The 16550-nt window shown below is 62.0% G+C and overlaps 1 protein-coding gene across 1 annotated transcript; it reads right to left on the bottom strand.

Moving 5' to 3' along the window:
- Window positions 1–1118: 1118 nt before the first annotated feature.
- On the bottom strand, window positions 1119–15710 carry CRIP2 (cysteine rich protein 2). The gene is made up of 8 exons (XM_069022669.1): window positions 15577–15710; window positions 5948–6042; window positions 4043–4100; window positions 3449–3589; window positions 3214–3282; window positions 2722–2816; window positions 2383–2440; window positions 1119–2220 (listed from the first exon to the last, which is right to left on the bottom strand). Exons 1-8 carry the CDS (start codon window positions 15617–15619, stop codon window positions 2153–2155), a joined length of 627 nt encoding a protein of 208 aa, XP_068878770.1. The 5' UTR covers window positions 15620–15710; the 3' UTR covers window positions 1119–2152.
- Window positions 15711–16550: the final 840 nt, after the last annotated feature.

The raw sequence follows: 16550 nt of genomic DNA, 5'->3' as shown, positions 1-16550 counted from the left end.
CCAGCTGCGGGTCAGGAGAGGATCCGGCAGAGCAACACTGCTCTGATTTACACCGCAGCCTTGTCCCTAAAGCATCCCAGGGGTCAAGTCTCTATAGAAACCCCACCAAAACATGAACACACAGAGCCCAATTCCCGACCCAGAAACTGCACTGCCGAGCCCTCTGTGCCTGGGAAAAGGCTCCACGCCGCTGGGATCACTGCCAGGACGGAAACAGCACTGCTCCGCCGGCTGCCTGAGCCCGGGAATGCCGCTGCGGCCGCAGCCTCCCTGCTGCCCCTGTTCTGCAGCTGCATTTCCCAGCCGTGCCCGGGCGAGGAGCAAGGCCAGGGGCTGTGGCTGACAACCAAACCCGTTCTCCTGCATGGCAATGGAGCAGCTCCAAGGATTCAACACGTGGCGGGGGCCACCCGGTCTCTGTTTTCCCCAGCAGACGGGGCCAGTGGGAGGCCGAGGTCCCAGGGGGGCACGGCCAGCAGGCAGCCCAACGGGGTTCTTGCAAGAACGTGACAGAAGGGACGAGCCGGTGCAGCAGTTCCCAGAACCGGTGTTTGCCTTGGCAGCCCCAGGCTCCGTGCCTCACTCTCCAGACGCCCAGCTCCTCGGGGGAATAGCTGCATGTCTAAAACCAGGGCTGGCAGGGGGGTGGTATCTGGCTGGGGACAGGGCAGCTCCCAAGGGCTGGGGATGGCCAATGCCCCCACACTGCATTCCTGCCCCGCTGCTGCCAGGCTGAGCTTTCCTAATGGCAGCCCCACTCAGGCACTGTGCCTGCTCAGCAAGCCCAGGCTGGGGGGAACAATGTCACCTGCTCTATAACTGCTGTCCATTCGTTTTCCACTCCCCAAAGCTGGCAAGGACCCCATCCCACCCCATCCCATCCCATCTGCATGGCCAGCACAGCTTCCTTACAAGCCTGTTGTGCTCGCAGCACAGGGAACAGCTCCTCAGGAGTAGCTCGGGCATGGGCAGCTCAGGCTCAGCTGGAACGGTTCAGTCTGGCCCCAGGAGGAGCCAGCTGGGCTAGGACCATAGCAGCAGGGTCCTGGGACCAAAAGGATGCTGTGTGGTGTGCACAGCTTCCCCCACCTCCACGTGGAGCTGAGCTGCACAACACATCTCTCAAAACCTTTATTGTCAGCAATAACAAAAGTCAGCCCTGTGGCAGCACAGGGGGCCCAGAGAGAGTGGAGTGCTGGCACCCAGGGCTCGCTGGGGTCCCCTGCACCAGCCCCCTCCCTGTTCTCCTGGGCAGCAGCAGGGCTGGGTGTGCACGGGGGGACGGGTGAGACGGGGGGCACGTGTCATTCTCCAAAGCAAGGAGCACATTTACAACTGCTTATAAATAAACAACAACAATGAGAAACCTCCAGCTCTGGGAAGCAGGGGGAGGTCCTGCTGCCCAGGCCACCAGCCCAATGCGCTCTGTCCTCCAAAGGTGGGGAGAGGAGAGCCCCCTCCACCAGGGCTGCAGCTGCCAAGTGCTCCCTGGCACAGGCTCTGCCTCCAGGGGGATCATGCTGGGGGGGCACCAGCCTAAACCAGGTGCCTGGGTGCACCTACAGGGATTCAAGGATAGGGGGGTAGGGAGGTGCCAGACCTAACGGTGGACAGAGCCAGCTGTGGGACCCAGGGAGAGTGAGAGCCAGGGCATGGAGCCTGGGAAGGGCCAGGAGAAGGGCAATGCTGCCAGGTGTCACACATCTCCAGCCACTGGTGAGGAAGAGGACTGGGCACCCTGACCCCAGCCCCAAGCACTGAGGGACAGCATGGAGCACCCTCCCACAGTGGGACTCCTGGCACCACCTTCCCCCCATCCTCAGCCCTTCGGGTGCCACCCACCATCCCCTGCACCCAGGGACACCCCCACACCTGCCCTGCTGCCTCCCACGCTTGGGGGGCTGGTGGAAGGGGTGGGGAGGGCAGAGCGCATTGGGAACCACCAGAGATACCGTCTACCTTTGCCTTTAAACACCGAAGCTTATATTAGAGACTATGATATATAACCCAGGGGCAGGGCTGTCCTGCCCGGAGTAGAGACAGCAGAGGGCACAGCTCCGTGGCCAGCCTGGTGAGGGTCTGCTCCAGCTGGGAGCAGGAGGTTAGTACAGGAGGGGCACAGAGCGTGCAGGCAGGCGGGCGGGGACGCTGTCTAGGGCTGGTTCTTCGCCTCAGGGTCTTTGTCGTAGATGTAGCTTCCCACAGCTCCGGTGTTGACACCTGCATGGGGCAAGAAACAGGAGGGTGAGGACACGGACAGGAAGGTGGCGTGCTCCAGAGAGATGTCCCCTCTGGGTGGTGGCGTGAGCATCAAGAGTGGCAGCCCATGCAGGGCCCGCATCCCTGGACTGGGTCCCTACCCCACGTGCCCCAGGCACTCACCCTTTGGCCCGAAGAGGATCCCGTAGCAGGGCTTGTGGCAGTACGGCTGTCCATCGTGCTGTGCAGGGCAGAGAGAGAAACCTGTCACCTGGGCTGGGGGCCAGGGAAAATCCAGCCCCCAGGACATGTACACCTGCTGGACACCTCTCTCGTTCTGCTTGTTCCCTGCAGACACCCCAGCACCCCCAGCACTTCCCCAGGCTGAGGGGCTGGTCCTCCCAGCTCTGCCCTCCTGCAAAGGCTGTGGGGGCCCATGGGGATGGCTTGGGACATCTCAGCTATGCCCCACTGGCATCCCGAAGTGTGCAGGCCAGGCTTCTAAGGCTGGGACACCCTTACCTCGGCGTGGCCCCCCGGGGTCAGCGTCTTGCTGCAGCGCTCACAGCGTAGGCAGGGACGGTGCCAGTCCTTCCCCAGCGAAGTCACCTTCTCGGCTGGAGTGGGACAAGGAGGGAGGATCACACCAGCCCCCTGCACCATGCTGAGGGGAGCATTCCCCATGGGGGTCTCACAAAATCCCAAGGGAGCACTCAGGATCTCCAGCCTTCTACATCCCTCCCACCCCTCTGGTGCCTCGCAGGTGACAGAGGATGGCTGAGGACAGCCATTACCACGTGGGAGGTGACAGCAGGGGATACAATGCAGATAAAGCCCTGCACCCAGGAGTATATCCAAGAGGAGCCATCCCTGAAGGCCCTTCAGGCACATTCCTCCATACCCACAACCCCCTCTCTGATCCAAAGCCCACTCCCAGCCCCATGCATGCCCCTGCATACCCCATGGGGCCATGCCACCCTGAGGCCAGCACCCACTGCCCACTCACCACCTTACCAAAGTACACTCTCTTGCCACAGCGTGGGCACATGTTGGGCTCCCCGGTGAAGGTGGTGACACTGGAGGCTGGAAGAAAAGAGGACAGGTGGATGGGAAGTGGGGAGACATCTCAGCCAGGACACACCTGAGTGGGGTGGACCCCGCGCCCCACACCATCACCAAACGTGGTGGCTCTGGACTGGCTGCCCAGCAGGGAAAAGGGCCAGGCTGCCTGTCCTGCCCGGCCCCTCACCTTTGCTGGGTCCCTTGGGAGGTGCAGCATTCACCTTCCTCTCCTCCACCTTCACCGGGTGCTCGATGGGTCCCGGAGCAGTCTGCCCCTCGATCTGCGGCTTGTCATAGATGTACGAGCCAGCACCGCCGATGTTCACCCCTGCAGAGGGGCACAGAGGGGCTGTGGGGGCCTGGGAGCACTCGAGGTCTCCATCATCCCCCCAGCCCCCTGTCCCACCTCCCACAGCCCCGCTGAGCCAAGGGCTGCACTTCAGCCCTGGCTTGCTTTCTCCTGACCCAGGCCTTCTCCAGCCACATCTGGGATAGGAGAGTGACTCCACCTTCTGTCGGAATGGGAATTTGTTTTTTTAACATTTTAAAAAAAAGGGCAGCTGTCAGAATAGATTCCTTCCTCCCTCCCTCCCTCCCTCCCTCCAGCAGCTCTTCTCTCCCTCTGCACAAGCAGACAGCAGGCCTGGGACTGCAATTTGCTGGCTTGATGCTCAGCTCATGCTAGCCTGGCTTCTGCGATGTTGTTGAGGCCACAATTGGGGATGAGGGGACGTTGCCCCTCCTGCAGCCCTGAGCAGGCAGTGGGGGGGCACAGACATACCTTTGGGGCCAAACAGTGTGGCGTAACAGGGCTTGTGGCAGAAGGGCTTCCCATCGTGCTGGGGAGAGAGGGCAGTGTTAGGATGCTGAGTGGTGACCACAGTTCATTCAGGAGCACTTCCATCCTCTGGTGTTCAGAGACCACCACGGCCATGCATGCACCCTAAAATGCTCCCGGCTGTGGGTTTGCAGCACCAGCCTAACCCGACCTGAGCACTCAGGAGTTTTGCCTGCATCAACCACTTGGGCTGTTCTGCACATTGTGCCCTAGGGTTGGAGCACCAGCACCCCATGGCAGCTCAGCCAAGAGGCACCTCCATGCCCTGGCCCAGCCATGTGGCACCGGACCCAGCAAGGCATCACCTCACTCCCTCAGCATGCCGTGCACAGCCAGGCCATTCTCGGGTGCTCAGAGCACCGTGGGAGCCCTGAGCTTCGCCTTTCCCTCGCCTTGGCCCAAGATCAGAGGCCCCACATGGGCGCTGGTCCCAGCCCAGCTGCTATCGACCCCACTATCGTCTGGGGTGATTATCACAGGAAAGCATGAGGCAGGCGATAAGCCCCGGAACTCCCCACAGACATTTCTCATGGGCCAGCTGGAACCGAGTCCAAGAAAAGAGTGTTTGAGGCTGGAGCAGGGGGCCAGCAGGGCTGCCACACACACTGCCCTGGGTAGAAAACCCACTGGGAGCCCGTTCTCAGGCAAGATCCTACCCCATTGCTTGCTTGGTTCCACTCAGCATCTCAGCCCTGCTCCTGCCCTCCATCCCTCTGCTGCAAGGCAAGGCCTCCTTGCTCACAAAGGGCAGGGTGGCAGCTGAGCAGCAGTGCCGTGCCAAAGGCAAGGGCTGGGACAGCCAGAGGTAAGGCCAGGGGAGTGAGAAGGCTGTGATCTGGCCAAAGGCAGCTGCAAAATATTGCAAGGCATAAATATGAGTGTGCTCACAGCGTTGCCATGCCAGAGGGGAGGGTAAACATTTAACTGGTCTCCTCGCGACACCTTTCCAACCTAGCCTCCTCAAAGGAAGGGAGATAAAGCAGGGAAGGGCCAAATCTGCTGGCAGCACAGTCAGTGGGGCTTGGCTGCCATCCCCTATGGGAACAGAATCCAACCTTATATGGAGAAGCAGCAAATCTTCTGGGCTTAACCGGGCCTGAAGCACAGATCCACCCACGCAGCCCCGTCCTTGCCGGCAGGACAGGCCCCGCTTCCCCACCGGCTGGGGGCAACCAGCACAGCTGTCCCTGCTGCTCCCCGGCTGTGCCGCCCGCTAAAGCCAAGCTAAGGAGCTGGTGACACTGTGGAATGACAGGTGCTGCCCAAACCCAGGGCACCGGGTGTCATGCTGGGACACCGCACAGCAAAAACACAGTTGCTCCCAAGTCTGAGCAGCTGCCACCACCAGCAGGGCGCCTTCACACTCCCAAGTGCTGGGCAGTGGCAGTGGCATCACACTCCAGCACAAGCCCCAGGGCACAGAGAGCACCACTGGTGAGCTCTCATCGCCATGGCAACCCAGGCATTCCCCATTCTTGCTGTTTTTAACCACAGGTCAGTGCAGGCTCTCAGCACACACACGCCTCCAAAGCCTGTGCAATGCCCAAACAAGTCTGCCCAGTGCATGCCAAGCCCCACCACAGCCGCCTGGGAGCCCAGGATGACAGAGGAGGGACACGTGGTGCCAGCACCACTCTGTGGCTTGCCCAGGGCTGTGCACAAGAGCACCCTGAGTTGCAGCAGCAGCGTTTGAAGCCACAGTGTGTGCTCCTGGGCTTGTATGCCGCGGGGACAGCGCCTCCACATGGCATTAGATATCTGCCCCAGCCCTGTTCCTAGGATTCCCATCCCACCAGGCCCCCCGAATGCCAGCACAGCTCCCACCCTGCCCGCCCTGGCAGCTCTTACCTCAGCATGCCCACCCGGGGTCAGGGTCTTGTTGCAGCGCTCACACTTCAGGCAGAACTTGTGCCAGTCCTTGCCCAGGGAGGACACCTTCTCGGCTGCAGGGGACACGAGAGACGGGTGAGCCGGGTGAGCCACAGCCCAGCACCTGCTGAAGCCCCCGGGGAAGCCAGGCTGCGGGAACCACGGGGGGAAGTCGCTCAAGGGGGGCTGCTCACATTGCACACATCAGCCACGCTGCAGGAAACAGGGACCACTCTGCTGCTGCCCCCAGAGTCCCTGAAGCCCTGTGGGACGTGGGCACAAACCCCCCAGTCTCTGCCCCCTCGTAGCACTGCACCAGCTATTAAGAAGATTAACCCTATCCCAGCTGAATGCAGGACACCGCCCAGCTGCCATCCCACAGCCGCCTTTTCCCACACGCCAGTTCAGCAACGGTAGCATTTTCTTTCCCACTCCCCGTGTCTATTTTTACCCGCCACGTTACCCGGAATGACTTCACTCCCATTCAAATATTTGGCGTTTCCATGCCCACCCCGCCCGTTCAGTCACACTCCCCCCACGCACACCCAGCCTCTCCCCGGGGAGCCTCAGCTGCAGCTCCAGAGATGCTCCCGGTGCTGCTCCCAGGAGGACGGAATGACAGACAGCCTCCACTGTCACCCACGATGGACATTTGACCCTGGAAAACACCTGTCCCTTGGGCGTGCGGGTGCTCCTTAACCCCAGCCCGGGAGCAGGCACGACGTGCAGATGGGCGCACAGCCACCATGCTTAGCATGGCCACAAACCTGCGGAGCAACTCGCTGCCGGCACTGGAAACAGTATCAGAGCATCAGTGGGCAAATTCGGGGAAGGCAAATGCTTTGAGACTGGTTATGTGAGTACAAATACAATCCCTCCGTCTGGCACGGAGATGCAGGTCTCCAGGAGCACCCTGGGAGGCAGCACAGGCTGCCACTGCTCGCCTTGCATCCCCAGCCTTGCACCATCCCTTCTCCCTCCCAGCTCCTGGGCGGCCGAGGGCTGCCTTGTGCCCCCCACGGATTCCTGCTGGCCCTCCCCCTGCCCTGCACATGTGCAGAGACAGCTGGAAAACGCTGTGAGCCCGTTAAAGCCACCGTAAAACTAAATCAGAAGAGCCAAATAAAATATTTAACAAGCAAATAAAAGCGCAGCCGGAGCCGGCCCCACTCCACGAGAAGACCTCCTCCGCGATGTCGGGTTTCCCCCCGAGGACCTCAGCAAATGTCACCTGTTTGCATCCACTCCAGATGGGGGTCAAGAGCTCCCCAAAGGGCAGGTCCTGGCTTCCAGAGCCACCCTCCTCCCAAGGCAAACAGCTGCATCTGGGGCATGCCACAAGGCCAAGATAAGCCGAAACAATGCCATCACCACCCAAAAATTCAACCCCAGTGCAAAGCAGGATGGCCGGTGGCGGCAGGGGCAGCGTGAAGGGGCAGAGCCAGAGCCATTGCACCAGGGTGCACAGGAGACTCCTGAGAGTATCCCCAAGCAAGCACGTGGGAGATGAACTGTGGGGACATGCATCAGTCGGAAGAAACTCCAAATCCACCTCCCGGTGATTCACAAACTGTTTAACCAAACCCAGGCAGGAGCAGACAGCAGGGTGAAAGGGTGCCCCACCACAGCCAGGGGTCTGTGCCTGCCTGCCCAAAGTTGCCAGGGCAAATCTCTGCTGGCTCCCAGGGGCTCAGGAGGGCTCATATCACCCCAGCCCCTCACAAAAGGCAGCACACAAGGAAGGGGCCAGGGCCAGAACTGCGCTCCTTTTCCTCTGCAGCCCTCATCTGTCTCTGAGAGCAGAGAACCAGCTGCAGGGTAAACAGCCCCCAGGCCCCCCAGACCCCAGGGATTCCCCAAAAGCAAGGGGCATACGGAGATCCCAGCACCCCACTGCCCTGGGGGCATCGCGGGAGCCCTGCATCCTCCCAGCCCCCCCGGGCAGGAACGGGTGCCTCCCCGGGGTGACCAGGGAGGGAAACGGAGCGTGATGGGCTGAAAGCCGAGCCAGGGGCTCGGGGCCAAAGAACCACTCAGCTTTGTCACAGTGGATGCACAGCCAGGCCGGGCTGTGCTCCGGCTGCGTCACCCCCGGCTCCCCCCGCTGCCCCGACCCAGCGCCGTCATGGCCACGGGTACAAAGCAAGGAGGAAGCTACTGGCGGATGTTTTCCAGAGGCCATTGCAATCATAGCTGGCCACAGCCCCCACCAGCTCCTTCCTGCTGCCGCGATACGCGATGCTCCCCCAATGACCCCCCGCCCCCCCCCCCGCCATAATATTCCAGCAGATGGAAATCCTTGCTCCTCCCTGACGGATGCGCCCCTCTGCCAATGCATCCCTCGGCCATGCAGAGCAAGAGGGATGTCACTGGCACCCACAGTGCGTGGCAGGGGATGGGGCAGGAGGCGGGAGGCGGCCGGGCGCACCCGGAGCACAGGGACAGCCCGGGAACCACGGGGGCTGCCCCGTGCCTCCAGATGGAAATGCCGCGCAGGCGCTGGTCAGGCATCCTCTGGCTGCAAACAAGGATTCCCGGGGGATGCATCCGGGACCGGCACAGCCGGGATGGGTTTCCAGAAGGCATTGTTTGCAGCGAGCAGAGGAAGCAGCTTGGAGCCACCCCAGCCCATTTCCAGGGCAGCAGCCTGCGGCCACACCATCCCATAAATCACTGCGGAGGGAAAGAACCAGCGCCCAGATTTCCTGTCACTCGGCCACAGCTGCTCCGCTATTGCATCAGCCCCAGAGGAAAAGTCTCTGGCCACATCCTCCTGCTGCTGGGGGGAGCCCCGCTCCTCACCCCAGCAACCCCAGGGGTCACCCCAGCACCGGCACTGCAAGAGCAACCTGGGGCAGAGCAGTGCCGGGGCTGTGTCCAGCTCTGTGCAGGGAGCATGGGATGGCACAGGCTCGAGGGCAGACACATCACTGCACCCAGCCTCTGCCACCAGATACGATGCCCCATCCTCTCCGCATAACACCGAGTGCACGCACACCCTGCTCTGGTACCTGAATCCCACGCTTAGACACAGCCCTCAAGCCAGCCGGATTTAAACCAGCTGTGCAGCACCCCCTGAAAGGGCAGAGTTAAGGGTACTTGACTGCAGGAATTTGGCCTCTGCCACACGTGTGTGGCTCAGGGGTTTGTCAGCCCTGTGTCACCCACACTGTCGTGGCGGGCACTGGGTGCCCACGGAAAATAAAACTCTCCCCAGGGGAAACACCCCCAAGGAGAGGTGGAGCACAGCCAGGTCCGCGTCTGGCTGCAGGACATAGCTGTAAGGTGGGTTTGCTCTGTGCAGGGGGTGCAGCTCACACTGCCGAGGGACGCCACCAGAGCTTGCAAAATCCAGAGGCCAGGAGCAGGCAAGCAGCCGCGGGGCTGTGAAGGCAGACTGATCCCATGGCTCCACAGCAGCCCCACCCCAGAGACAACGCGGCTCAGCCCTTAATTACCGCCATGCCCAGACACAGCAGCTGGCGTAGGCCAGAGGTGGGCGCATCCTCTCAGGACGGGAAGAGAGCATCCCTCCTCCCAGTTTCTGTGCCGCCGGCCGCGCCGAGCCTGCTCCAGTCCCTCGCACAGGTATTTCCACAGCCTGACGTCAGTGCTGCTCCCAGGCGGAGGCTAATTCAGCAAAAGGAATTGTAGCTGCAGCTGCGTCTCTGCAAAGGGCTGCGCTGTGCCCCGTCCATCCTACCAGAGCGCTGGGAGGGCACAGGGAAGGGCTGACAAGCCCAGTCTGGCAGTAAGGGTGCCAAATCCCCACAGGGATCCAGCGACAGGCATCCCTGGCAGAGAGGGATGCTGTCAGACTGTAGATGCGCTTCAAAGCAGTTGCAGACACAAAGGAATGAAGAGAGAAAAGTGCAGGGAAAGGAGCCTGGTAAATGGCTGGAAACAAAGCCAAGAGCCGTGAGCCAGCAGCCTAATCCCCTTCCCAGTTCCTCAAAAGTGGCCAAGAGATGGAAAAGGTGGAAGGACAGGTTGAGGATTTCCTGCCATGCCCTGCCGGGCCATATCCCAGCCATGCTGCCCTGCCAAGGGTCTGCACTGCCTTCCCGTGCCCCTCACCCCATCCCCACCCCTGCCCTCCTCAGGCACAGCCAGGCAGCTCCTCTCCCCCATCCCACAGCCGGTGCTGACGGTTACACCGCACCCTGATTTGTGGCCAAACATATATATTTAGCTTCCCTGCAGCAAGGCAAGGCAGCCCTCCAGGCCTTGGGCTCCCTCCAAGTGTGCAACAAAGCCAGCTCAGTACAGCCTTGCTGCAGAGCAAGGGGGAACAAGGAATATCCCAGGCAGGGGCTCCCACTTCCAGCCAAGGGGAGGGACAAGGTCTTCCTTGGGATCCGAGCCCCCGCATAGCCCAGCCACTCGGGTGCAAGCGAAGGTTGTTTGATTTCCAGCCACAGCCCCAGTGCACAGCATGGCTCCTATCCACCCTGCTGCTCCCTGCCTCTCCTCTGACAGAGCCTCACCTCCTGCAGGCACTTCCCTGGCCAGGAGCCTCCAATCTCCCACTCCACTTTGCAGGGCCAGCAAGTCCCTCACCATTTTCCACAGGGCTTCATCAAGCAGCATCTGCATGGGATGCGTTTGAGGTTGGGCAGCTTGACAGTGTCTGTGCTGGGAGAGGATCAGCAGGGTTTCCAGCCAGCCACTGGGTTCAGCCAGGGCTGAGCCCAAGGAATCAGCTACTTTCCAGCTGCATAGCAGCCCCACATGTGAGGCAAGGCAGGCAGGACCCCGAGGGATGCAGGAGATGCAGCCCACACTGCCGAGGCGCACCACCAGAAAATCAGAGTCCAGCCTGCAGCCCTTCCCTCGCCCATCACACAGCCAGGAGCAGAGTGGCCAGTGAGAGCCAGGCACGGGCAGGCCCACACACAAACCATTCCTGGGTAGTTGCTGGTTCAGAGCACAGTGCTCCTTCTGCACACTGAGATGTCATCTCTGGCAGGCAGTGCCGGGAGAGTAAGACAGTTTCCTGGCCCGTTTCAGCAAGAGCAGGATTCTGGGACATGCTGGAGCAACTAAGGCTGTCAAAGTGCCCCTCCTTCCCCATGGCTCCTCACCTCCCCACCCTGCTGGGCCCCTGCAGCTCCAAGCAGGGTTCGGCCCAAGGCCGTGGGCAACACAGTGTGAACAGAGATGGCAGTGGGAGAGGATGCTCAGCATCTCCCTTGGGGCCGCAGCACTGGTGCTCCCCATGGCCAAGTGCACAGCAGGATGGTGGGACAGCTCTCCCCATCCTCATGCCAGGACCCATCTCCCACCATCACCTCTCTGGTAGCTTCAGGGCCCTTGGCAGGAGCAATGGGCACCACCATCCCACCACAACCAGAAGTGGCACCACGGCTCATGCTCCAGGCTCTGTATTTGATTGCAACACTGCAGTGACAGATTTTCCATTACTTCTTGCTTGGGCGTTCCTGCTCTGCCTTTCCTTGCCTTTTCTTTCCAGTCCCATCATCTCACCTTTCCCCATCCCTGTGCTCCTGCCAGGGATAGGGAGGGAGGATGGGAACAGGAGGATCTGTGTCTGCCTAGAAGCTGGGACACGGGTGCAGGACTCTACAATCCAGACACGAAACTGAGTCACCCAGGACCAGCCCTGGGTTTGCAGGGAGCTGCCTGCCAGCTCCAAGCCTCCAGCACCCAGAACCCCGGGAGCAGCACCGCTCCCCACAGCTGGCAATGCCGGCACCACGCTGCCGGGAGCCCCAGCAAAGCCCAGTACACACGAGCAAGGGGATCCAGCTTGTTCCACACTCCCACAGATCATTTTCTGTAGCCCGTGCTATTTTCCTGAGGGAAAAACTAATGCTAATCAGCCTGTTCTTCAGCTTCCCACAGAGGTATCCCTTCCCCCGGCAGGGCCCTGCACAGGGAGCAGGGAAGTGGAGCATCCGTAGTTACCATTCGGCAAGGTCCACTCACACTCCGAGACCTGGGGGCAAGCAGTTCCCAAGGAGCCCAGCCCGCTCCGAGCTGGGAAGCCGGGACTGTGCCGACACGGACATGCCGACGCTGCACCGGCTGCACTTGGAGAGCCACTCCTTTGTTAGGGACGGCTGTGATGGAAATCAAGCCCTCCTGCCTCTCCTGCCCCACCGTCTCCCTGCCTGGAGCCAAGGACAGCGGTTACTTATTAATTGCACAGTGGCTTCTGCAGCTTGAATTTCGCCGGGCTGACCCGCCGGGGCCATGCGCTGCAGGGAGAGCACCCCACACCTGGCTGCACCCTGTGTCCTGCTGCGCTCCAGCGTGACCGTGGGGTCAGGCATCTGCTGCAGGCCCCTTGCAGCACACGGGGCTTGGGCCCTCCTTGCATCCCAGATGGATGTGTCCATGTCCTCAGTCCATTCCCCCTCTGGAATTCCACCAGCAAACCAACCCTGGAGAGCACCTTTAAGGCTGGAGAGCTACTGAGTGACTCCCACCTGCTTTTAGCATGCACCTTTCCAAACAAATAGAGCAGCAGCCTCCCACCAGCCCTCACACTCCCCAGCACGTGCAGCGAGCTCCCCAAATGCGGTCCGCAGCCGGACCCTGCTGCACGTGTCCTTGCTGCATCCCTGGGGCTTGTGCCTGCCTCGTGCTTGGGATGGGAAAACAGGAAACCCCCTGCTGCCACAATCGCCTGCTCTTCTGGGAAGAAAGGATGGGAGGCGGAAAAGCTTGGCCAGGGCTCTTGGTGACCCTGCAAAACTCATTTAAGGCTCAGCAGTGCAAAAGGGAGCTGGGGAAGTGTGTGGCTGTTTGGCTGCAGGAGACTCTGGTCCCTCCAGAGCCTCCTGCCAGAAGTGATAACCCAAACGCAAGCCCAAGGCCAGCCCACTGCCACCTGCCAGCGCGGGATGGGAGCTGGCCCCGCAGCTGCCAGCAGTGCTGCTCTTCCAGTTAAACATTCACTTCATCCAGCCAACCTGCCAAAGCAGGGAAGTTAGCCCCAACCGTTTGTGGAAACAATGTCATAGACCTCAACCTCCTTTAAAAAAAAAGTAGAAAAAAAGCCAAAAACCTATTTTTATATTTCCCAGTGCTTTTTAAAGGAAAAAAGCTCATTCTGTAGCTCAGGAAACGCCCACATCCTCCTGACTGCGCAGGGAGGAGCCCACTGGATTTTTCCAGGGAGCATGAAGCAACAGGCATGCTGGAAATGAGTTTTCCATCAGTACCCGGGAGTGCCGGCGCTGGGCAGCCGCTCCGGCACTGCGCGGGGCCGGGAACAGGACCCGGCGGCATTTCTCACACATGACCCACGGCTGCAATCCCAGGCATCCGAGCAGCCCGAGCTGCCAGCGTTCATTCAGCACAGGCAGGGAGGCTCCCGAACAAGCGGGGCTTTATGAATCACCTCCCCGCTAAGCTTCGGGCCAGCCGAGGAATTCAGGAGCGACACCAAACCCCGGACGCGGTGCTCCCATTGCCTTCTCACCACACCACGCGGCCTATCGGGAGGAAAGCCCGGGATCCGCATCCCGGAAAGACGGGTCAGAGTTTGCATGTAGCTTTTATGCATTGAATAAACGGACTCAGGTTTATTCTTCCAGAGCCTGGGCGGTTCCTCAGGGAAAAGCTCAAGGCATCAACAGCGATATGCTCCAGCCTATCTCAGCTCTAAGCACAGAGAAGCTTTATGGTTTGCTCCTGTTTCAACTCACCTCCCCCCCCACCCCCGAGGTTTCTCTCAGGGGCAGCATTCCCTGCGGGAAGGTGTGAGATGGGGGTTGGCACTCCCCCGCTGCCAGGGACCTGCCTCCCCCTGCCTGTAGGGCAGGGTGTCCCCACACGGGGCAGGAACGGGGAGCCACGGAGGAGCAGAGACCGGGACAGGGACCACTGCACCTACAGAAACCCTCCTGGGGAGAGAGCTGGCACGCAGCTGGGCACGGGGTACAGCCCTGCTCCCCCCAGACCACATCCTCAGGAGACCCACGAGTCCCCCAGCACATGGGGAGAGAAAAAGAGCACAGACACTGCTGTGGGCTGGCGCTTCTCCTCCTGGCACAGGCTGGCCTCCTCCTCCGGCAAGGCAGGGGTCCCTGAACCCAGCCCTGACCCCCCCACGCAGGGCAGGCTCATCCCTGGAGCGAGAGGAGCAACTCTGACCCCGGGTCAGTGCCCAGCTGGCTGGGCAGGCACTATTTTCTGCTTAAAAAGGAAAAGATTCACACAAAGAAAGATATCCAAGGGGCCAAGCCCTTCCCACCCACACACAAATAGGTTTATTTAAAGGAGGAAGACAGCAAATTCCTATTTCCCTGTGTTTACTTGGAGATGGCCGGAAAAGAATGAAAGCACCAATGCCTCCAATGCTCAAACATCATCAGGACCCTTTGGTATTTCTCCACCAAACAAACACACTGAGGCAACAGGGGCTGGACCCTGGAGCAGCGTGGGGAGATGGGCAGGGAGGGGTGTAGGGGGGCAGTGCCAGCCCAGCTGGACCCCGTGGTCAGCAGATCCCCGGAGGCAGCTCGGGCTGGAGTTCTGGATCCATTCCCAGAGCCACCCTGAGCCCACAGAGCAGTCCCAAGGGTGCTCACCCAGGAGCTCAGGGCACTGCCGGGGAGGCTCCCGGCTGGGCACTGCCCCGCAGGGGGAAGCGGGCTGGGGCAGCTCCTCGGGGAGATTCAGGGAGGCACCAAGTCCAAGGATCAGCCCCTGCTCCCACCTCCACTCACCCCCGGCTCTCTACGAGCCGGGCGGCGGCGCTCATCCCGTGCTGCCTGACAGGAGACACGCCAGCCCTGGTTCCCAGAGCTCCTGACCAGCCACAACCCCAAGCAACGCCCTCGGAGACCTGCAGGGACTCGCTGCTGCCCTAACCCAGCCCAGGCCGGCTGAGATGGACCTCCGAGCCCAGGAGCTGCCTTTGAAAAAGTCCCGTGGAAACCCCAAACCCTTCGTTAGCTCGCCCAGCTGGGAACAGCCCGCTGAGGGCTGGCTGCGAGGCGAGACGGGGAGGGGTGAATGGCACACCTGGGGCCAGGTTTGCAGGGAATCAAAGAAACCGGCTGGAAGAAGGTTTTGTTTGCACCTGCCACTGCCAACTTCCCTGCCCCAGGAGATCCTCCGAATCATGGGAACCCCCTGCCCAGTACCGGCCCTGTCGGGTGGGCCGCGTTCCCCTGACCCGAGCCAGCAGGTACCTGGGGACAGGAGCCACCCCACTCTCAGCACCCCAGGCTGAGGGCATACCCCAGCCAGGGCTCCTCACTGCCTGCTTCCCCTCCTCAGCCCGGGATCACCCACACCCTCTGCGTCCCCTGTCCCAGGGCCAGCCGGCAGCAGTCCCCAGCACAGCCCGGGGATGCGGGGCAGCGCAGAAGGGTCGCAGCCACTCCGGGGGGCCCCGGGGGAGAAGGAGCTGCTGCCGGACAGATCTCGGGGCGAGCCCCGCGGGGAGCTGCGGCGGAGCGGGGACCGGGGGGACACATCCCGGTGGGGGAAAGAGAAGACGAGGCGGGGGCTCAGGGAAGGGGAGGGCAGGGATGAGCGCGGCTCTGGGCTGGGGGACCGGTTTGAGGTCCCGGGGATGCATCTCGGCGCGGAGAAGGGGATGCGGGGCCGGGCCCCGGGGATGCGCTCACCGAAGTACACGGTCTTGTCGCACTTGGGGCACTTGGATGCCATGGCGGGAGAGCGGAGCCGAGCCGTGCTGTGCTGTGCCGAGCCGTGCTGTGATGTGCCGCGCCGTGCGCCCCGCTCCGCCCGGCCCCCGCCTACCGCCGCCCGGGGGGAGCCGGGGCGGGGCTGCCCGCCCAGCGTCGGCCGGGCTCGGTACGGCCCGGGTCGAGCCCAGCGCAGCAGGTGCCCGGTCCCGGCGGTAGAGAGAACTCCCCCTGCCCTGTCTCCCATCCCCAAAGACCAAAGTCGGGACGCGAGTGCTCCCGATTCCCTTGCCTGTGTAAAAACCTCCATAATAAACAGGTTGTAGTTGAGCGACGCGACTTGTGGGTTTTTACCGGCCCCAAAGGCACTGGCCTGGAGCCCCTCCGACTGAGTCCGGCCAGCAGCCGCCCCCGGGACATGAGTGGGGGGTGGCGGTTCCGGGCCAGCCGCCCCAGAGGGGCTCGGGCATCTCCCACCCCCTGCGGGACCACGCAGCCCGTCCCCGCCCCACCCCGCTGGCTGCCCGGCTCCAGCGCCCGCATCCCCCGGCTCCCGGCGCCATTCCGCTCCGTTGCCATGGAAACTCATCTCAGAAACCCCTCCGGCTCAAAGGGATGCTCAGGGAACCGTGAAGCCACGGCGAGGATACTCAAGGAGCCACGATGCCATGGCGAGGCAGGCGAGCCCCACGGTGGGCCGCAGACCCCCTGCGCCCGGGCGAGCCCCTCTGTGCCCGCCCGGCCGGATCCTGCCCCGCGGCGGGGCTGCGGTGGGCGCAGGGCGGGGGCTGTACCCGGGTGGTGGCAGCGGGGGCAGGGCCGGGGCTGGAGAGCTGCGCCCCTGCACCGCCAGGCCGCCGGCTGGGGCCGGTTGTTGGTAAACAGGACATCTGCCGCTCCGCAAGCGCAGCCTTGCATTATTCATCAGCCGGCAGCCTGGCTCTGCTCCGCCG

This window comes from Aphelocoma coerulescens, chromosome 8 (assembly GCF_041296385.1).
Source record: "Aphelocoma coerulescens isolate FSJ_1873_10779 chromosome 8, UR_Acoe_1.0, whole genome shotgun sequence".
NCBI lineage: Eukaryota > Metazoa > Chordata > Aves > Passeriformes > Corvidae > Aphelocoma > Aphelocoma coerulescens.
Note: the sequence above shows the minus strand (reverse complement) of the source record. Positions and strands in the feature narration are given on the sequence as shown.

Bases quoted from the DNA above. Each gene is read 5' to 3' on its own strand.
- CRIP2 (XM_069022669.1), bottom strand. From the start codon at position 15,619: ATGGCATCCAAGTGCCCCAAGTGCGACAAGACCGTGTACTTCG. The intron at 3,283-3,448 runs GTGAGGGGCCGG...CTTTTCTTCCAG, and splicing joins TCCCAAGGGACCCAGCAAAG to CCTCCAGTGTCACCACCTTC. The intron at 2,221-2,382 runs GTGAGTGCCTGG...TGCCCCATGCAG, and splicing joins GATCCTCTTCGGGCCAAAGG to GTGTCAACACCGGAGCTGTG.